The 23292-nt window shown below is 41.7% G+C and overlaps 1 protein-coding gene across 1 annotated transcript in view; it reads left to right on the top strand.

Moving 5' to 3' along the window:
• ext1b (exostosin glycosyltransferase 1b) overlaps positions 1 to 23292 on the top strand; it is a 102894-nt gene that overhangs the window by 57794 nt on the left and 21808 nt on the right. The window contains exons 2-4 of the mRNA XM_020597476.1: positions 16350 to 16443; positions 20819 to 20926; positions 22124 to 22243. Of these exons, the coding sequence (XP_020453132.1) occupies positions 16350 to 16443; positions 20819 to 20926; positions 22124 to 22243 (322 nt within the window). The remainder of the gene's footprint in view (positions 1 to 16349; positions 16444 to 20818; positions 20927 to 22123; positions 22244 to 23292) is intronic.

Here is a 23292-nt window from a genome sequence, read left to right as displayed (position 1 = left end):
AACCTGAGATAAGAGGCAGGAATGACAATGGCATTTTTGTTTCTTTTCTTCATTCTGAGATCTTTAAAGGGGTTTTTGGACACAGCGTACCTACAGTATTCATTGCTGTCAAAAAGTGCGTCATCTCATTTTTACCATGGTTCACCTCTGTTGTCCTCACCACATCCCTGAGAGATACACAGCTAGATATAAAGGCAGCCGCACAGGAAAGCACTCACACGGAGATAAACGGATACAGAGACATGTAGAAAATACAGGTAGAAAGATAATATTTGGAGAAGTGAGATGAATGTGAATGAGTGTCCCACAGCTCCAGTGTACTCTGGCATCTTTTGTTAAATTTCAAGCATTGAGCCAGTGATTCTCACCAGGAATTGTCTCTTCGTGTTCATTCTTGTTCCATTCGTTCTTTGTTAAGAAAAAGGCTTTTGTTGAAGGGACTGAGTTTTACAAAACGTTAAGATTTGGGACTGTGATTGTAATCGGATATCTTTTACTTATTGGATGTGATTTTTTTTTTCTTCCCACCATTCAACGGCAACTTTGCACTGCATGACCTGAGATTCTGCTCAGTGACATCAGCAGTAATGAGAGAACATTTTTGGATCGGTGGTGGTATTCAAAATACCGGTACACTGATGAACCTAGCCCCAGTTTATGACCCTCATGTATTACATACTCAAGTCACAGATATAATCTTCTGCAAAATTGAGACAGCCGAACATTTTAACCCAGTACTGTCCTTTCATAACACACACCCAAATTCTGAGGGTATTTCCCAAACCCCCATACATTCTTCTAACGATGCAGAATCAAAAAATAATCCAGTCCGGTCCAGGAAAAATATCCTTTTAATCACTTTCTCTGCCATGTCCATTCATCCCATACAAACAAAAATGGTATGGAGATAGTATTTTATCTCCATAGAATGGCAACAGGAAATGACGTCGTCAATCTGGCTTTGTATGAAAGTGGCTCAACTTTCACAAAAACGGAGAAAGATCTATCTTAGCTTAACTGAGAAGAAGTTATTTTACATCGGAAACTAACAAATTGTATTCTTTCTGGACTGGAATGGATTATATTTGATTACGTATCTTTGGCAATTCGGGAAATACGTTCAGAATTTTAGGTGCGGGGTTAAAATGTTTGGTAAGTCTGAATTTCTCAGGTTTATGGAAGATTATCTCTCTGACTCGTGATACACAAGAGGCACAAGCTGAGGCTATGGTGAACCTTAGCATGCAGTTTTGATAGTATTGGCCTTTGAAGCCATGAGCCATGAGTCCAAAATGGAGAAAGTCATATTAGCTGTCATTCCATTCAGCTGTAGTTTCTGCAGGAGTATGAGCTAAATCTTGGGTTCAATATTGTAATTTTTAAAGCAAATATGTCAACAAAACAACAAGCCCCAGCCTCTGAAATGTGATGCTTTGCTGGTTTTATTATGATAATAAGCCTAATTTTGGGCAAAACAAGCCATTTAAAGATGCCACCTGGTCATCGACATTTTTCACTATTTTCTGACAATTTACAGACAATTAATCTCTAGTTGTTGTCCTTAAATGGCCCACAGAAGAAATGTTGCATGATTTGCAGTTAGTGTTGTGACAGAAGTGCATGTAGCTTCCAACATTCACAGTTTCACAAAGAAAGTTTCACGCCCGATGCCCTTCCTGACACAACCCTGACTCGAACCCGGGCTGCAGTGGCGAGAGCGCTGTGCCTTAACCACAAGCATCTGTGAATATATTTTGCTGCGGTCTTTTCTGGTGTGATCAAGCTCTTAGACTAATGCAAATACATAGTTCGTAGTCCAGTATGCTTTTATGCTGCCATTGTATGTGCTTAATTCAACACAGTTGCCTGTCTCTTAAATAGCTTTGCATACAGTCCCTGGTCATTCTGGCTACATGAATAACATGAATATGACTTTTAATTTTAAAGTGCACTGTGAGCAACATATGCTGGCTTGCTCTCTTGACAGTAAAGGTAGGAAATCCTTGTTGTAGAGCAGTCCTGACAACAGAGCCGTCACTGCTTTGGCAGTGCATACAGATGTCAGACAGCTCAAGGACAACACACGCTTCATGTGCATCATACTAGTGTAGTGCTTTTGTGTAAACATCTGAGTAAAGCCTTTCTGGGCAGAGCAGTGACACCTTGGCTTAAAAATGACCCGTCTGAGTGATCTTCCACCCTCAACAAGTTATGGGTACATGTATTCTCACATACTGAACATCTGTGGCTGTCAGTTACAGGAAATCTGCCCCCTGATGTGTCAGAGCGTGTAGCTAAGATGCAATTTGTTAAATGGAAACCACAAATGAAGCCACACCAATATATATATGTATATATATATGTGTGTGTGTGTGTCATTAGAGAGACAGAAGCACAGCTCCTTTGCTGCTTTCTGGGTGTTTCATTATCTGCAGAATTCAGTCAGTTCAGTTAAGGTCAAAGTCAAACCATTTGCCAAAGATGTTGCCTCCAACATTCATCTCTTCTTCTTTCTCTTTTCTTCATTTCTTTTTTATTTGTATGTCTACACCTGCTTTAATCTTTGCAGACTTAATGGTTTTAGGTTCAGCTGCCTCAGATGGCAATCTACAGGGTTTAATTGAGGCTTGCAACTGAATGGTTGAGAGGGTTTTGGAGAGGATTCTTAATAGCACCTTGAACAACTCTCTGTTTTTAAGGGTTCTACAAAAGCCATAAATCAGCTTTTGGACTGGTTCCATCTCTGACTGTGTTCCCTCATATGTTTCTGTAATGTATGCTGCAAATATTATTCTTGCTGCAGATATTATTCTTTTGCTGAATCTGACAGGCCAAAGGGATGTAGTGTTGGGTTTCTGCATAGATGAGGCTTTTTTTTCTTGTTTTGTTTTGTTCTTGGAAACGGTGTAAAACTGCTCCAACAGTTTTTCTTGGTGCCTCGGAGAGATGAGCCCATTTCACTCCTGTTGCACAAGGCTTATTAGTTTTCACTGTCAGCCCCCTCTTCTCTGCTGCTAGTTTCTCTCTGTTGGAGCAGAGCCTCTGCTCTCAACCGCAGCTCCTGATTGTCTGTGCAAAACTATAAAGTGATTTCTCAGACTTATCACATTATGTGCTGTCCTAAAATAAGCATTATCTCCAACAGTGGGTCTTTATTTGAGGTACTCTGCAATCTTGGCCAACGGGCCTTTTCTCAACCAGGAAAGTCAAGTTGTTTATGAGCTTATAACTGTGATTAATTTTCTTAAACATACTGTAACAGCTTTATTCAGAATGCCAAGCAGCCGTGGTTGATGGTTCTGGATCAGCTTGTTGGAAAGAACGCTCACTGTGCTTACTTCTAATCCCAATGTCTCTGTGCAGTGACCTTGTGGCCAAAACACGCCGCCGTCCCCACCGCCTGCTGATCTGGCTTTTGCTGTTCCAGATTGCTTGAACACAGAAGGACATGTACTTTTCTTGGGCTTTTTTCTTTTGAAGTTTGACCAGCTATATGCCACCCTTACACATTACTAACTTTGTGTCTCCTCTCTCTCGTAGTGTGTCCTCTCTCTCTCCCTGTACCATTCTGCAGGTTGCCCTGGCCCTGGAGCTCTATGTCTCTAATGAGCAGTCATCAGCCACATTGACCTGATCAGTGTTTGATTGTTTGTTGTGTCTTGTTGCTTTTCTTCTTTTGTCTCTCCTCTATCCACTCCCAAGTGCTTGCTCAAGGGGGATTTGTTGGGTTTTCCCTATGTAGTAATATTGATAACAGTAAGGTCTAGACCTTACTTCGTAAAGTGTCCTGAGATGACTTTTGTTGTGATTTGGCGCTATATAAATAAAATTTGATTTGATTTGATTTTCTTTTCAGTTTGCTATTGTTTTGTCTTCTCTGGTCATTTTTTTCTTTGCAGCTTCGTTTCGGCTTGTAAATCCCACTTTTCCTGTTGAATTTCTCCTTGTTCTCTCCTCTCATCTCCTCTCCCACATTGTTCGAGCCACAGTTCCCACAAGCCCCGGGGCCACAGCTGTAGCTCGTCCGTGTCTACCCCTGACCTCCCCATGTAGCACTGGAGAGCAGCTGTTCCCTGTACACACGTACATGCACACACTCACAGCCAGCCAAGTGCAGTGCTCAGGGAGAGGCCTGCAGTTGGTTTGCACTTACATGGTCTGACATGAATATCTCACCACTTTACCCTCAGATAGAAAGACATAAGCTGTGTTTCATAAAGTGAAAGTTTCTGCACACAGGACTGTTTTGCAGTTTGAATCTAAAACTAGTGAAAGGCTTAGACTTCCCTTTAGTTCCACGGGGTGGGGACAGGCGGGACCCTTGACCCATGTGCTGTGACCCCACCCAGCTTTGGTGTCTAAATTCAGTCATATGAGACCAGGTAACCCTTCAGATGTGTGTCATATGACTAAGGTACAGCAGTTGTAGCCAAAGGGGGCCTCTCACTGTGATGGCACAACAGAGTCAGAAAGTGCAGACACACAATATAGACTCAACAGAAAACTCATAAACAAAACATAACCCATCATGAATTTTTTGTTTTTTACTGAGAGAGTGCTGTAGGGCGGGTGAACAGGAAGTGCAAAATGCTAACACAGTTCCAGTTTTAGGACTCCCTATTATGGCGCTCTATTGCTAATAATTTGGATCAAATCTTATTGTTGTAATGATATTTCTTCTGATGACCATGACTGTCTGTAGTAATTTACATAATTCATTTAATAGTTGTTGAAATATTTCAGTCTGGTCCAGACGATTTAACCAATATTGTAAGTAGGGCTATGCAGCAAACACTGTCCAAGGTGGATAACTGGACATCAAAAAAAATTTCCTTCAGCAAATCATAATTTTGTTCATTTTAGACTGTATTCCATGGCTAAGTGAAGTTTGGCTTATGTTGTAGAAAAGTGTATATATTCCTGAATGTGAAGTTTGCTTCTAGAACCCAAATTCAGGCTCCAGTATTCAAAGTAATACCCAGGATTCATGTATACCAATCCAGCCAGCCATACTGCTTTCTGCCATATTTTCTTTGTCAATAAAACCTCCACACAATATTAAATTGCACCTACCTACCCTGACTCTACAGTCATGCACACACTGACACGTGACAGGTCAGGGGTCAACGCTGACACTGGCTACAAGGCAACACACAGATACATAGCACACCCTTTGCTGGAGTAGAGACATAGGAGTGTTGGCTGAATTTGAATGTGGACCTCCAGCTGACATTTATCCATGATTAATGAGAGAACCCAGGTTAAGTTTTGGCTCCTTAATGAATACAGTTTGAGAAGTCGACGTGCCTATCAATATTTGACATGTCTTTTGAATGTATTTGCATAATTGATGCAGGAATCTAATTGAGATCATAATTGCATCATTGTGGACATTTCGTCTTCTTTCTCGCTCTCATTGTTTTTCTTGTCCTTTGTATCCCGCTCCCCTTGATACGTCTCTCACAGCCATATATGCCCCCGTTACTATCGTTTTCTCACAAACATGCACAGACTCAGGTGGGTACCAACAGACAATCGATGTGATCCCAGGTTGTGAGTGACACATGGTACTGATGAACCCACTGGGTAGCGTATCGCTTTGCTTGCCTCTTTGTTTTTGATTGACGGCTGTACCTCTCCTCTTCCTCTGTCTCTCATATACATACAAACACACACGAACACACTGTGGGAGCGCTGACTCTCAGACGTCATGCTGCTCTCTAGTGTCGTGCAGCGCTGACATACTGTGTTTGATGCTGATGTCAAACTCACTCTCAAATGATTGTTTCTGTGCTTGTGTGAATGTGTGTGTGAGAGAGAGAGAGAAAACAAAACGGAGGATCATTTTTGAATACAGTGTGTGTTCACATCCTACATGTGAGCTGATTATGCATGTAAAGAATATTATTCCGAAGGAGGTTTCAGGAAAGTGGGAGACTTCATTTCTCTGCGTGCAGCCCTGATCACACGACTCTGTTTGTTATTGCTCCTGAAAACCATTTTATCATAGTTGTTGGTGAGGAAAGTACATTGTGTGAAAACATAGAGAAAAAACCTTTAACGACCGTTATTTTCATTATCAATTAATCTGCACGTTTTCAAAATGCTTGACCATCTGTAGATTAAGTGTAAATGCTTTTACAATTGGGTATGAATAGGAAAAGCAGAAAATCAACATTTTTGAAAAAATGCAAATGCCAAAAGTTTGGAATTTTGACTGAAAACATGACTGAAACAATTGATTATCACCAGTTGACAGTTTCCTGTTGATCAACTAACTGATTGACTAATTGTTGCGTTTGCATTAAGTCTGGCAGTCTGATTACAGGTGATTGTAGATGTGTGTGTCCCCCTTCCCCCCCCCGTCTGCACACTGTGTGGTTGCTGAAAATGACAGAGGTGCAGGTGCAAGCTTTGTAAAAAGCTAGTAAGTAGACTTTGAGTTCAGGTTAGTTTTTATCAAATGATTTCTGAGGTTAAGAAGTAACTTTCATGCCAAATGTCATGTGGTAAAATATGTCTTAACGCCGTGTGAAGATTTTGTCTTTATTATCCATAATGTGATGTATTTCAGAGCAAAACTGTTTTATATCATGACAAAGGTTAGTGTGATACACTGAGCTTCTGAACTCAGGATGAATCAAGAATCAAACAAGAAATGAAAATTAACCAGGATTTAAACTAGGATTAGTGCTTTGAAAGTTTGTTGAAAATGTTCACATTGGACTTGCTTGCTACACACATGTCATGTCTGTGCCTGTAAACACAGAGCCACTTACATTGGATTTGTCAACTAGGGACTAGGAATCACAAACGGGCGCACATTCTACTGTAAAGCAGGGTCAGAAGACGATCTGAGTCCAGTCGACGCTTAGCCTAAGTCTCTTGACCCCAGTGACTGTGGAGCCTTTTTTCAAAAACTCAGTCAAAACCCAACAATGCTTGACTGTGTGTTTGAAATGAAGTCTGCTTCTCCAAATTCCTGCTAAGCCGACATTTCAAAGGGGCAATCTTGACTGATGACAGTGCACGACTCCGTCCAACTCCGTGCACCCAGCCTTCCATTTACTGACATATTATGGCATGATTCTGAGTGGGTCCTTAGCATTCTCTGATTGGCGGCACTGTGTGAGGGACCCAGGTGGCTCCAGGACCAGGTTCATATTTTGATTTAGAGGAGTCTTCAGAGGGAATGCATTATAATGCGTTTGCAGACAAGAAATTACACCCGATTAAGTTTCTACTCACCTATTGGAGGAGAGCAGGACTGATCTTTACTGGCAGATGGGGCCTCGATAATGGTTGCAGCACTTTGAAAATAAGGGGATTAGTGTGGGGGTTAGTGGGTGCAGGACTAATTGTCAGATTGTGTGTGTGTGTGTTGTGAGAATATTGGTGCACTACTTTGTGTTTCTGTGAGTGAGTGAGTGAGTTAGTGTTTTTGTGTATGAGGGTGTGTGGAATTTAGACTTGAAGATTTTGGAGAATGATGTTCCATGAAAGAGCCTGCAGCAGCCATAATGTGAATTGAAGCATTCCTCTCTCCTTCTCTCTTCCTTTGTAAGTGTGTGTGTGTGTGTCTGTAAGCAAGTGTGTGTGTCAGATGAAAGGACATCTCAGTGAGAGGTAACTCCAGCCTCCGCTGCGCTCCTTGTTTCGGTGACTCTGATGACAAAATGCGTCAGAGTTTGAAAAGACACCGCCGCAGAGCATGTGCTGACATGTCTAAATCTGAGACTGTCTCGCACACATGAACCTACACACACAAACACACAAACTAACATGCGCAGCGAGGTTCCCCGAGGGCCATCTGGAAGTGCTGAGCGAGGCACAGCTGGTCTCCAGCGAACATCCATGGAGTCTAGACTCTTCATCTGCAAGATCACACAGTGAGGCGCCAATCACTGACTTGTGCAGCGTGACTGCTGCTGTCATCCTGCTGCCCATGAAGACAAATTCCCCAAATATTTCTGCGTACAACAGTGGAATAGGTGTTGGCTAGTTCTGAAATTGACTTCACCTCCGTCCTCTGGAGGGTTGAGTGCGTGTGCACTTGGTGGACGGAGTGCAGCTGCAGACACTAAAAGTAACTGAAAAATTACCTCCATCTGTTGGCAGTGGAAAAAATCAGAGGGGACAAATTGAAAAGATTGCGAGGATAAAGCCGTCATAGTGAATTAGTATCGCGGCAGGAAGACTTCTTGTTATCGGGGTATTTGTAAAATATTCAGGCTTACATGTGGGGGGAGGAGTGGGTAGCAGGAACTATAGCTGGAGGGAGAGACCAGGCAGCTGACAAACAGATTCAGAAGTTTGTGAGAGCAAACCGAGTGCGAGTCTGCCTGTATATAAGCCCTATCTCTATGAGTATGTGTCATGTTTTGTTTAGGCTTATATGGTTCACGTCCATCACCTGCAGCTATACTTGCTGCCCAGCTCTCATTTAAATAGCAATGTGAATCCAGTACTGCTATGCAAACTAGCATGACAGTTTAGAAATTCCTGACACCTGGTTACTTTTGAATTCATGCTGCAACAGAGTTAGTGGGGCTTTCTGGGTAAAATCCGACAAGCACGGCTCATTTATCAGCAGTGTGGAGACACTTTTTATACATTAGCTATGAAGGGTCCAGCTCACAGAGAGGACTTCAGGTTGTACAAACATTTAAGTGGAACTTGCATTTGATTCTTAGATTTGAATTTAATGTTTCTAAAATGCTTTAGTGGCTGTTTTTTGACATTAAGAGAGAGAGAAAAAAGGAGATTACTGTCTGCATTTCACCTCCATAAAAGTGTTCTTGACAGGGCAGAGAGACCTGTTGTATTAAGTCTTTCTCCAGATCAGAAACCTAGATCTATGTTTTGCTGAAATCCAGTCAGATTCCAGGTTCACACCTCCCAGATGTCTGTAGTGGACAGTTGATCTTGGCTTTCGCTTCCCAGCTCATTATGAAAATAGCCACATACACCATTTTTGTTTGTGTAGGCCGGACTGGGAACAACAGACTGTCAGCAGTCAATCGAAGTCCATTCACAGAGATCAGTACTCTGATATTTTGGCACTCAGAGGTTGTCAGTTGTTGTTGCTAATTGGTTCACACAGTCAGCAACGAAACTGGCACGTGCGTGAACACACACATCAGACTTATGGAGATGATGATGATGCCGGGCAATATCAGAACACATCTTGAATTTGTGTTGTTGCTGCCACATCTGTGTTAACAGCTGGCTACTTGTAATGCAGTCTGGCTAACAGTGTTATGGGCAATATTACAATCTGGATGCTCTATTCCATTATTGTTTGATGGTTTTAGACTGCTCTCAGGTTAGCAGGCTCATTTTTATATTACTCATGGGTCATTTTACTGGTGATTTTTTATCTCATGTTGTATTTTATTTTGTGTTTTTGTTTATAACTTTTTGTTGCAGCTTCTCTTAGCCAGACTAGGGTACTCTTTCTTTTATAAGTCTAATAAAGGTTAGAAAAATGATAGTGGATTACCACCAAAGCTCAGTGTAAACAGGCTCTAAAAGTGTCAGCTGAAACAAATTTAAGAGCTCTTTGGGGATGTCATTTGCAGTACAGTTGTGTTAAAATGTGACCTATGTTATGTGGACACCAGGGAGATGGTTGCTAAAACTGTCGCAAAGTAATAGTCTTCTGCAGCCAAATCGTCTTTCATTTTGATCAATAATTGAAGAACGGTGTGACCAGAAAGCCTGTAAAAGTCTCTCACATTCTCCTCTGGCATCCTAAAAAAAGCGAAACCTCTCCTTCCTCAGGTGCGTTATTAAAGCTGATGACATCTCTGCCATTCTGACAGCAGTGCCGCAAATGTTAAAAAACCTGCTTTCTCCTGACGTTAAATATCATCCGCAACTCCCTCTGCTGCAGCGGCACTAAAAGGTGCTGAAGGGATTTGGATAAATTTCCATTCTCTCCTCCCATATTTTGTGTCCCTAAATGGGGAAACCTTAAAATATATGTTGTATGAGACCAATACAGTGCAATTTCTGTGATGATTTTTTTCTTCTTCTTTGTTTTTCAGTGAAAAACCCCACTGAAACCTCTCAGTGAATAACAACAAATGCAATTTCACAGTTTAGCACCAAAAAATTTGCCATAGAACTTTAGCAAGTATCCCCCAGGAGTGCTGGCATCTTTTATTTGTTTGACCTCGTGGGCTTGTAAACTGCTGTGCTGTCTGTTCTGCTGCCACAAATCTCAGTCACAACTCATAAATGTGGCCAACACCACCACCGCGCTGTCATTTTCTTCACATGCACTCAGCTTTTGTATGTCACACTACACATTGAGCTGTGTAGGACTGTGACAGTTTCGCAGGTGGGCAGGGGAAAGTCTTTACACTCCTGTAAGTGGGTGTAAGCACATTGGCCCCATGTGTGGACGAACCTGAGGGTCATTGTGGGTTTGACTACAGAAGGCCTGTTTGTTTGGCTAGGCAGACCTCTGGGTCATTCCATGCTAGAATGCTAATTGCAACTAGCATAAGCTGGCTAATGAGCACTAATTAGACTAATGAATTAGATGCAGAGTGTACAGCAGGCATTATGACAGAGGAGGAGGAAGATGGGACAAAATGGACAGGCACACATCTGGATACACACACACAGATGCCAACATATTTTTCCATTTAGCTGTAGGGTAAAAAAAAAAAAAGTAGAGCGGGTGAAAGTCAAGGGGCACACACAGTCGCACAGCTGATTTTTTTTTTTTTTCCCTCAAGCTCATATTTGTCCCTTTACGCATCTGTGCACACATTGTCATCCTGACGCACACACAAACATATGTGGAAGCAGCCTACTCGCACAAACTCCCCCTCACCAAACACTATCTCAGTTAGTCAGAGCCAAAGACGCCTCCGTTGCCACAGCCTGCACATCTGTCGTACTCTCATGGGAGCACACACAACAATATGCTTCAGCTTAGACACTTATGGTGAGTATGAGGCTCCTGTTTAATTACTTCTGGAATGTGTCCTTACTCTGCTTGGGAGTTATTTACTAGACAGATGAGTACATCTGTGGCATGGCATCCTTAAAGATAAATAACTTTTTTCTTCTTTGATGTACTACCACTACATCTTGAGGATTACCTTCATTTTGATGTGCATACAGACACAGTCAGAAGAAATTAGAGCTTTCTTTTATCATAACTCAATAATTTGGGAAGTCAGGGTCTTTTCTATAGGGTTTATTTTCTCTTATGAAACCCCATTAGGAAACACACACGCAAACTCCAAAACAACACAGTACAAAAAACACTTTCCTGTATTTTGTTCCAAACACCACCAGACCTCAGACACCTGTTCTTTCACACACACAGAAACTCACACACACACATAGAGAAACCCACTTTGGAAGACAAAGGAATTAGCAAGAGGGAGACGGGAGAGAGGTCTGGGAGGGTGATGTACAACAATCTCATGGAGCAGTAAATTGGATCTCTTGCTCTCTGCTCTCTGGAAGACTCCCAGGCTGGTTGTGGTTTTGTGTTTTCATCAGCCCGAATCTCCGGGTTCAGGGGACAGATAGTCACTAGATGCCCTGTGGTTGCCTGCATGGCACCAGAAACACCAGGAGGCAGCTCACAAGGTGCACTGCTTTAGGAATTTGTTCAAGTACTGCAGTAAATTTATTTCTGATATACTGTACTTATGGTTTTCCATTTTATTTTGCTTTACACTTCTATTTTACTACATTCACAGGGAGATATTGTACTTTTAAATCATCATAGTGTTTGTCTGCTCTGTTGTAAGATGCAAACTTTGGCATCCCCAGCTAGTGAGCTTACTAGGTAACATTACTTCTAAACCCAAGTAACATATTTTTAGTTAATTACATCATTATGTACAGTCAGGAGATATTCATGAAGTATCCAGCACTAATTCAGATTCTAAGCATAGTAGGTAGTTAACATGACCTCCACCTTTACCAGCTGCAGTACTAAATGTGACATACACAATAATGCAACAGTATTTATAATCCAGTAATATGATATAGACACATTACACAATGTGAAATGTGCCATTCTGTATGAAGAGTACTTTTATCTTTGGTACTTGAAGTATATTTTGATGCTAATACTTTTGTACTTGGATAACATTTTGAATGCAGAACTTACTTATCACAGAGTATTTTTACACTGTGGTATTGCTACTTTTAATTAAGTAAACAGTCTGGGTACTTCTTCCACCACTGCAGTCTGGCATCTTGAAGTGATTATATATGTGACTGAGCCGGCAGCAAAACACAGGCGACCTACATTAACAACGGTCCCTGAACGCCTCCAGTGTAGACATGTGGACACAGGTGCTCACCCGGTCCACCTGGCCTGCATTCAAAATGTTAAGTACAAAGGTATTAACATCAAAATGCACATGAAGCAGCGAAGGTAAAAGTGCTCATTATGCAGAATGGCACATCTCAAATGAATGTATATTTTGTTATTCTTCAGAAAGACTGAAGAAAGAGGCAGTGAAAGGACAATTTCTGTCAATTTGGATGAAAAACGCTGAACTCATCTAAGACTGACGGGAAGCTAAAAACATTTCTCCATTATATTTGGACCAATTACTTTTGCTTTAACCGTTAACAAGAGGTTAAAGTTCTCTTATTAACTAACTAATATCAAAAAGGCCCTATTCGACTTGATTCATTTCTCCAGTAAGGTTACAGTAGCTACGAAGCAAAGCTTCCTTTTTGTTGTAATTATTTCTACCAAGATAAAAATTAAGTAGCCGATGTTCCATGCAGACAGATGCCCCCTGCTTTTAAAACTGAGCCCCCGTGCCTCGGAATCTCTGTGCACATCCCTGATTATATCACTGCTGATTATTATTGAGTGAAAAGTCTGAGTACTGAAGGGGGCAGTGGGAGTGGCTGATGGAGAAGCAGGTGGGGGCGGCGTCTGGTTCAGTAACATTAGCTACATTTTTTTATTAAAAAAATACAGTTTCCATCACTGTCCTCCTTCACCCTCTTACCAGCTGTTGGTGTGAATGAAGCACAGATCCCAAGTAATTAAGTTGCTGCAAATGAAGGCACTTAAAGGCAAGTTGCCACGGTAACGGTGTAGGACGTTGCCACTGGGGCTGGCAGGGAGAAGTGTTTCCTAATTGCTTCACAGATGCTGGACGTGCTGACACGTGCACTCAAACACAGTCACACCCTTGTATGCATAAGACAACAGCGTGCTCATGCACAGGTCATCTCCTGAGCTTTATTAAGTCTCATGTCTGCTTTGTCTTCTGCTCTCTGACTTTGTTTTCTGCTGTTTTGTGTCCTTCCAGTGGGCTACCGCTGCGCCTTTGTCACACGCTCACTCCATTTTCCTCACACCACTTCCATTGTGCTATCTGTCTCACACAAATGCACATACACACACACACTCGTGGATACAGTGGGGAGTTGCACACAAGTCAGAATGTCTGAAAAATATAAATATGCACACAAAATCACAGCCTGCAGGCTTGCAACTCAGCAGCGGCTTCCCTCCACCAACTCAAGGTCACAAGGACAAAACAGAGGGAGAGCTGTAGTTAGACAAGAAAACAGGGTAAATGGAGAGAAGGGAAAGATATGAAGTTGAGCTGTGGGACTCTGAACACTGTGGAAAGTCCAAACCAGCAGGAGGTTCAAGGGAAGAATGAGGAGTGAGGAGGGGAACAGGAGGCATCTGGAAGGGAGGTGAAGGCGGATCTACACGGCAGGGAACGTCCTCATTGGGGCCACCTCGTGCGAAACCTCTAACCCACTAACACTCCCTTATAAAAGGAAAATGATCTCTTCTAGCCACAGTCCCAGTCAAAGTCTGGTTGTGCACAGCAGGTGAATCATGTGGGAGGATTCAAACTGGGACCTTTTCAGGAGATGCAGTCACATCTGAGCTAAAACTTGTGTCCTGTAAACCACCAGTTTTCTTGAGAGACTTTAAATTGCCCATTATGAATCATTAAAAAACTGACAGGGGCAGTAAAGACTCTCTCCTCATGCCAAATAGAAACACACAGCACACATTTGTGTCATATTAAACACACAGGAGACAGCTCTCTCGGTGGTAAAATACAACATGTTACTGGGCTGTTGCATGTTGAATCCATACAGTGCTCTGTTTTGTGGGCTACACACACACACACACACACACACACTTATACACACAAACTAAGACTGACAGCTGGTGTGGAAATATGGGCTAAGATAGCTTCTTCATCTCCATCGACAGGTGACGGAACGTCAATGTGAAGGGGTGCAGCTGTCGCCTGTTCATGCTGTTCATGTGTATCTGTGAGTCCGTCAGTGTGCGCCTCAGTGTTTTTCTGCCTGTGTGCACGATAACGGTGTTATGTGCAGCACAGAATGTTATGTATGTAGGTGTGAATGAGGCTGGGATGTTATCACAGACTGTCGTGTCCCTGCACTTCATTACAACTTGCCTAAAGAAGAGATGAGACAGCATCTCACTGGCAGCATTAGCAGTTACCATAAAGCTTGTGTGTGTGTGTGTGTGTATGTGTGTGTGGTGCTCCCTGCTTCATCCTGTCTGCTGGATTCAGGTTCACATAGGCGTTGTCAGTAGTCACAGTCACTCCTCTGTACTGTACATGGACAGCATCACCAGTAGAGCAGAATGTGTGTCTGCCGTACCGTTCACCTTGTTTAGACTCTGGCCAAACGAGAAGTGATTTACTGCCTCAGCAGTCTCTGAACCCCCAGCCTGGAAAAACCATATGGCTCATTAGTTGTCTTTTTTTATTCACAAAAAACATATAATTAATTTGTATATTAAAAATAAAAAATTGCATAAGCACATTAGAATTATCACAATAAAAAAAAATTTCTTAGAGCCCTGATGCATAATTATCACATTTATGCTTTCTCACAATTTCCAAAAAGAACAGGATTTTTGTTAGTGAAAATAGGTTTAAACTTAACACGGGAAGCATCTCTGCCTGGTTGTGCCCCGTTGGCTTTTACAGTAGGTTTATTAGCCCTGTGTGTATGTATGAGAGATGAAGAGAACTGATTTGGCCAAAGCACGAAAGTGAAGAAATAAAAATGCCCTTCAGTGACTTTGTAGGTTGATTCAGTGGAGGAGAAAGTGAATGGCTGTGTCCATAACACAGCATCTTAAGAGAACATAAAACGGTATATACACACAAACTCAGATCATATAAGAGCAGTATGCAAGCAAATGTAAACCCACTATCTGATGCACAGGTACACGCTCTTGCTATAGCTCCTTTTCCACTGCCTCCTTTTTTGGTGTCACCTCCAAATGAGCAGAGGTGACACCAAACGGCAACATGTAAACACTGCAGACTAGCGATTGGTCAGAGAAATCACGTCCTGGAACAAAGAAAGCGGCATTTTTAAAAGCAATGTCATTTAATGCTAACCGCTATTTTACTGTAGTTTTTGTACTAACTAAAAGCAGACACATGCTGAGAATCAAGAACAGCGTACCTTTGATGTCCTCCATTGTTGCTGTGTCGGTTACTGACGTCGTCACAGCGGATGTCCTCCATTGTTGCTGTGTCGGTTGCTGACGTCGTCACAGCGGTGTATTGCGGTGTCACTATGACGACCAGCAACACTGAGGAGGGGGCCATCTGCAGTGGAAAACCAAGCACCAGGTACCAAACACGAGTCGAGCTGAGTTGGTACCAGGTGATGGAAAAGGGGCTTTTGTCTCTCTCTCTCTTTCACACACACCAAGCCAGCTGTGTGGTGGAAGCAGGTGTCACTCCCAGCTCATTGCCCCTGGCAGGGTTGATCACCCTGTTTGGAGAGCAATAGAATACAGCTCAGAGATACAGGGAGAGCATCAGCCTTCTGCTTTAAGAGATAGAGGTAGTGAGTAGCGGAGGGAGGGTGTGCAAAGGAGCATGCGGTTATTGTGATAGGAGGAAAGAAGGAGGGAGATAGGAGAGGAGTGGGGATAGAGTTTTGGAGGACTACAGAGGAAAGTTGTTGAGTGAAGAAGTAAATATACACCGGAATTGTCCTTTAAGTTGACAGTGGAGATTTCACAAGAACTGAAACTGAAGACTCAGGAATGGGTGTTGCTCTTAAAGCTCCTTCGATAATTCATCATGAGTTCCCTTTCATTTGTGAATGATAAAAATAAAAACTCATAACCATGTAACTATAACCATTCTCCTCGTGCCACATTTATCAGTTCAGCTCTAATTACCAACAGTTTAGAATATTAGTTATCAGTGCATAAGTGACAGAAAATTACTCCTTACAGTAAGTAAATGTGTCGCTGTAAATACCATGTTCCTATTTATGCCAGTGAACTCATCTCGTGTGCTGTCTCTCTGCAGGTATGACTACAAAGAGATGCTCCACAACTCCACCTTCTGTTTGGTGCCTCGCGGCAGACGACTGGGCTCCTTTCGTTTCCTCGAGGCGCTGCAGGTAAACAAGTAACACACACAAACACACACTCCATTATGAGTGAGCACTGCGTCTGCTGTAAATCCATGCCTACCAGCCATGTTTCTGGGAAGAAGAAGAGGCACTTCCACCACCCAACCTTGCACTTGGCATTTATTTTAATGGTGCTACATCTAGGAGTAGAGGATCGCTAAATCATTACCACTTTAATAGTGTAATTAATATAAACAAACAAGACCTTGGCTGAGATTAGCTGCTTATTCCTGCCTCTAAGCTGTCTTACATCATGACACTGGCATGAATTTTGCAGCTAAACTGTTAAAGTGTTTTTGTGAAAGCAGCGGACAGTGAGATAATCAAAGGGCTGCTGGAAAAATAGGGAAGTGTTAGAAAAGTCTTTAACTCGACTATAGTGACAGTCAAGTATCAAATGAACAGCTAGCATTGCCTCGTTTAGGCTATATGTAGTTATTATTGCCTCATATCTAGTGGATTCAAACTGTATTCAGACCCTTTTACTCTTTGCAAATTGTTTGTGTTGTGGATTTGGTTTTAAGTGATACAACTGCCATTTCTACCCATCATGATGAACCTAATCACCCATGATGACAAAATTATACCGTGGTGATAGATTTGGCAGAAAATTAATTCAGAATCAAAAGCTGAAATCACCCACTCTCAAAGGTTTTCACCCCCTTCATTCAGCTCTTCAGAGCAGCAGATACAGCTGCAAGTTGTCCTGGATGCATCTGTACCAGCTTTGCACATCTCGCTTTGGGCAATTTATCCCGTTCTTCGTGACAAATCCTACTTGAGTATTTTCATGCTCTGTTACTTCCTACTTTGACTTCACTACATTTTAGAGGCAGATATTGCACTTTTTACTCCACTAGATGTATTTGATCATTTTAGTTATTGGTTCCCTTTCAGAACCAGAATAATACAAAGATTCTGTATGACTACAAGACTTTATTGATCCCAGATGGCAAATTCATGAGCTACCCAGCAGTAATTCAAACTAAAAGCATATTAGGTAGTTAAAACTAACCCCCCCCCCCCCCCACGCACACACACAAACACTATCTGCATCATTAAATGTGATGTACACAATAATGCAACAGTAGTTATAATCCAGTAATATGATGTACACTCACCCTAAATGTGCCATTCCACATAATGAGTACTTTTACTTTTAGTACATTAAGTATGTATCAGTGGTAATATTTTAGTATTTAAGTAATATTTTGAATGCAGAAGTTTTAGTTGCTGACAGGAAAGTTGAGTATTTTTTTTATTGTTGTAATTCTAAGGATCTGAGTACTTCTTCCACCACTGTTACCATGTTTGCTATAGATATAGAAAAACAAGCACCGCTCTTTATGCACACTCACAGGGAGTAAAGTAAATCTTCAGAAACTGGCTTTGACTGTTGGCCAGTAGCAGACCATCGTGGTGATAGTGCTATCCTTTAAGGGTACTGAGAGCCACAGAGCTCGGGTGGGACGATTGTAAGGTGGTTTTTTTTTTTCTTACTTTTACTGGTCTGTTTTGTTTGCTCCCCAGTTACAATAAGTAGTGATACAGGAATCTTAAAATGATTTACACATAAAGAATCAGAAGCCATTGTGCTTTTGAACTATTTGTAAAGGTTAAGTGAGGATTCACCACATTAGGGCTTAAAGATGCTACAGGTTATGTTCCATAGCAGCATATGACCATAATGACCTGGGAGGCAGATTTCATCCATCTAGAGTCATTTTCTCTTACTGTGTCTGCATTTACCTCCACTTTGCTCATTCCTCTTGAAATCTAAACACTTCATATTTGTTTTTTCCCCCTGTTCATCCATTTCTGTCACTACACTGGCCTGCATTATTACTGTGCTGTCCTTTGCCTCTCCTCGCTGGCCAGAGTGCACCCACATAAGTGCACTTGTCTTACTATCAAGTGCCACACACACACACACATAACAGCACACTTCACTCAGGAGGGAAATATGTCGTCTCCTCTCTTCTACTTTCCCCATTTGTATGAGTCTCTCCATCCATCGACTCACACCGTCTGCAGAGAGACGGAGGGAGAGTATTTACAGGCTTTGGTCTTTGCATGAGAAAGCAATTCCTTATAGAGGTCAACTCTGTGTGTATGTGTGTGTGTGTGTGTGTATGCCCAGGGTTGTGTATATCTTTATGCATGGGGCTGTGTGTGTGGAGGAGAGAACAGCAGAGCTCGAGGGCCGGTACTAGTTTAGATGACACCTTTATGACCTAGGAGTGACAGGGCCGTCATTTCACCAAACTCCCATCATGAACACACACACACACACACACACCACCTGTTCCCTCCACCTCTCCTTTCATCCCTCCATCCTTCTGCCACTCCTTTGCTAAAGGTCACATTCAGATTCACTACCTCTGTTCACCCATTTTCTTCTGCTTTTTTGATCTCTTTTAATTCCTCTCTATTTTCCCCTCATCATTCCTCTTGCTCGCCTCCTCCAAGTAATTAACTCTCCTGCAGATGCACCAAAAAAAAACCACAACTGGTTGTGCTCACAAATGAAGTCAAATCAGTTCAAGTAGACTCAATGTTGGTTGTTTTCAGGCTGGTAAATTATTCATTTTTCTAAATCAAATACACACAAACAGAATCAGAAACAGAATTATTAACCATGTAATTAAGAAATTCTTTTTGTGCATGTTTGAGTTCTTGTGGTTCCCGAGTGTTACAGCAGAGCGAATCAATGTCCTCTGGTTTATATCAATCTGGGCTGCCTGTTTGCACATCTGCAGCCTAGTCCCCACTTTTAACTGTTATTTTACTACCTATGTTCATCTGTTTGTGATCTGCTTCTTAAAAAATGATGCTATTTTTTCATATCCATATCTGCCATCATTATACCGACTTCCTTGCCATCTATAGGCTCCCTGCCTGCTTATCTATATTGATTTTAAATGTGTTTCTCTTTATCTGATTGCTGAGCTGCTGTATGTAAGACTCACGATACAAGCAACGTGCATTCATGTATACCTTGTATTTGAGCCCATATTTATATATTGTCTTCTTAAGGTCCATGGTAGATGGGTTCTACGACTACATTTCTACAAAGATTTAAGCTGTGCTTTAATATTTTTAGATTAACAGTGAACATGTAATGTGTAAAGGAGTTTCTTATAGTGGAGAGCCCACAGAGAATTAATAACCAAACTCTATGTGGTGTTAACATCTTTTAACTTATTGTTTTGGCCAAAAACAAAGTTTAAACGGTATGAGTATTGGACTTGGTCAGGTGGCCAGAGACGGGACACAACTGAATGCTAACGTTGTTCTGCTACTGCTAAATGTGTAATGTTCACAAATACAATCATAATAACTTTATATGGTGATAATACAGTAGGCCAGTGTTGGAGTGTTGCCATACTCTCAAGTCCTGATTTTCAGGACTTGGACTTGGACTGAACTTGGACTTGAGCACTGATGACTCGGATTTGGACTCAGACTCGAGCATTGACTGCATTCGGACTCAGAAGTTGGAGACTGGGACTCTGACTTTTAAATTTTTTTTTGTAAGAGGCCACAATAATTTGGCATGAGATATTCATATTAAAACCTGTTGGCCCGCACCGTGCTGTATCAGTGTGTACGTGTGCACACTTACTAATGCATTTGTTTGACTACTGTCACACACAGAAAGTGAACTCCTTTTAAAATGCTGAGTTGTCAGTTTTGTTTTAGTGCAGACCTTTGACTCAGGCTCAGGTAACGGGGACTCGACTCGGACTTGAGGTTTAGTAACTCGACTACAACACTGCAGTGTTATGTTTACAGCTTGTCCTACTGCCCCCTGCTGGACAAAAATACATCGCATTTATTTTTCATTTTCACTCATTTGGGATACAATCAAAATATTCAGGACTAATCATTATGATTAAATGTCTAGTATGACAAGTTTAAAGGAGCTGCTCTTCGGTCCTTTAGCCTATTCCACTCTGAAATAGCATGAACTGTGCAGCAGATAAATTTGGCATCTTAAGTTTCTCAAAAAATCAACAGTAATAGGCCCTGTGTTGCTTACTTCCCCACTTGGCTGCCACGAGCCTCACTTGTAATTTTATATATGATATCTCCAAACACCAAGGAAGCTTGAAATCAAAGAAAATTTCATTTCTGCCAAGTGCAGGATTTAGGCATGAACACAGAGCCCTAGAAAGACACACACTGATCAATTGTAATACACTCCAACCATTGTAGTTTAATATGAAAAGAACGGTGTGTTGCAGTTGTAATAGTCAAAATCAATATGTAGCAAAGTAGTCATGATTTAGCTGTAGCTGCGACTGTGTTTGTAAAGGCTCTTATCCAAGCTTCTCTTTCTGTTTGTGTGTCTCTCTCTTAGGCTGCGTGTGTGCCAGTGATGCTGAGTAACGGCTGGGAGCTGCCTTTCTCTGAGATCATCGACTGGAACACAGCCGCAGTCATTGGTGACGAGAGGCTCCTGCTGCAGGTAACGGCCCAAAGGCACGCTCGCACAAATCCACATGCTCTGTATATCACCTGAAAACTATACCAGACAAAGAAAAAGCAGCAGACCCGCAGCTGAAAGAAAACACTTTTGATACCTTGAGCACACACTCTTCTTCACTGATATTATCCAAAATCCTCTTTTTTTGTTTTGTTTTCTAGTTCAGTGGTTGTCAGCTAAACAAAATTCAAGCAGAATACTAAGTCCTTCACTGTCAGTCAAAGCCTCACATCATGAGATGAGAGGACAAACAGAGAAAATGAGCAAATGGATTTGGCTAGAATCACTTGAACTTCATGGGGGGAAGGTAATTATATGCCCATTAAACCTTAATTTAAATGAAGTGTGTAATAATATTGTTTGACATTGAGTTTTATAACGTCGGTGCTCCATCTGAGCTCACTCTGTGCAGCCTGAGCCATCCTGCATCTATCTGTAGTGTTATGCAGACTCTGTTACAACGGTATGATGAGCCACGGTGCACCAAGCACAGTATGTGTACTGTTTTTCACCAATGTGGGATACCTGTGCTGTGCATTAGAAGTATGTACTCTCTATTTAAACCAGAAAAATACCACATATACTGTATATTTACTTCTTCACTCAAAAGGCTCTTATTTAGAAGAGTATGGCCATATAGTGCATGCTAAAGAGTTTTTATTTGCCATTATTCCTTATTTTTACTATGACAAATAAACTCACTCTTCGTTCTAACTCTGAAATAAACAGCTCTTCATAAATGGCTGCTACAGCATTTCTTCCCTGAGACTGTTTGATGACTGATGCTTACTGTTAATGCCTTCTGTTGTGTGTTTCGTTCTCCTGAATAAAATCACATTTTTATCCATTTAAATGCTGTGTTGTTCCTCTGAATAGCCTTCTTTGCCCCCACACGTAAAAGAATTTGGTGTACTTTGCTAAACAAGGCTGCCACTGGAGTTGTAGGCTTGAGATTTGATGCTTGAGGAAACATTTGACATTTTGGGAGATGCTTTCCTTCAGCCTACAGTTCACAAGGTCTCCACGGCATAGCGTGCTTCATGTGTTGATGGGAGTTTGCTGAGTGTGTTCTTGGGACCGGTTTCAATCTTCCTGTCACTACATATAAGTTCCCAGAGCAATCATTTAAAAGCCAGCTTCCATATTTACTGCTGACTGACTGCTGTTTTGGCATTGCAGATTCCAACCACAGTGCACTCCATCCACCAGGATAAGATCCTGTCCCTGAGACAGCAGACTCAGTTCCTCTGGGAGGCGTACTTCTCCTCTGTGGAAAAGATAGTGCTGACCACACTGGAGGTGAGAATTCAGAGCACACGTGCACACACACACACACACACACACATACAACCACCGGACCTTTTGGCTTCTCTGCCTTCCTCTGTCCTACTCCTCCATCATCAGTCTTTCTCTCAGAGGGCTGCAGTGTCACAGCAAACTCTCTGCAATCTTTGCTTTATTCTCAGGCATCTCTTTGGCATGAGGTTAAAAGCAAACTGCTGCAGAAAGGTAGACGGTGTCATGTACAGACAGCCAGACGTAAATCTGAGCACATGTTCACAGAGAATTCTCCAAGTTCATTTTATTTAGAATGAGTGAAAATAGGTTTTTGCATTTAAATTGTGACACTGGAATTTCCAAATTTTACAATATATTAGCACAGTTTGTGTAATGGTATATCATTAGATGATAGACGCAGTAGTATTTACAGTACCAGTTGTATTGGTAGAGACAGTAGACATTATAGTTGAGATATAGTATGGTATTCGACTGTATGGTACAGCTTTCAGTTAGCAGTTTGAGCACATTGCTCGTGGATCTGTCGGCGATGGGCACTAACAGACCGTAGAGCATTAACTTGGGGATCCAAAGCAGTGGTATTTCTGTGTATAATCTGTTTTTCGGAGTATTAAAGCTCATCTTCACTAGGCTTGAAAGGTGGCTTCAAAAACTTTGTCCTTCACATAGAACTGAGCTGCTATCAGTGTGAACCCTTGCTGGTTAAAATGGATTCCAGTAGTGAAGCTGTAAAACAGTCCCTGTAGCACTTTTTTTTTTTACAGGCCGTTTAGAGCCAGAAACAATCTATATGTGGTTCATACAACATGTCAAATAACAATGTCTGAAGGCAAAAGTGGTTACAGCAGTTCCAAAAGGTCACACACAATGGCAATGCATAAAGCCTGCCATCACAGAGAGAAGCCAGATGAGATAATAGTTGAGTTGAAATGGGATAACAGACGGTTTCAATTTCAGACAGTTATGAGGCGTTTCACAGAAGCATAGTGTTTTTCCGCCACAGGAACTTAACAAGCTGTATGAACAGTTTATCAAACAGCAGTTGAACA

The sequence above is a fragment of the Monopterus albus genome, unplaced genomic scaffold (genome assembly GCF_001952655.1).
Source record: "Monopterus albus unplaced genomic scaffold, M_albus_1.0 scaffold34.1, whole genome shotgun sequence".
Classification (NCBI taxonomy): domain Eukaryota; kingdom Metazoa; phylum Chordata; class Actinopteri; order Synbranchiformes; family Synbranchidae; genus Monopterus; species Monopterus albus.
This window is presented reverse-complemented; position numbering and strand designations above follow the sequence as displayed.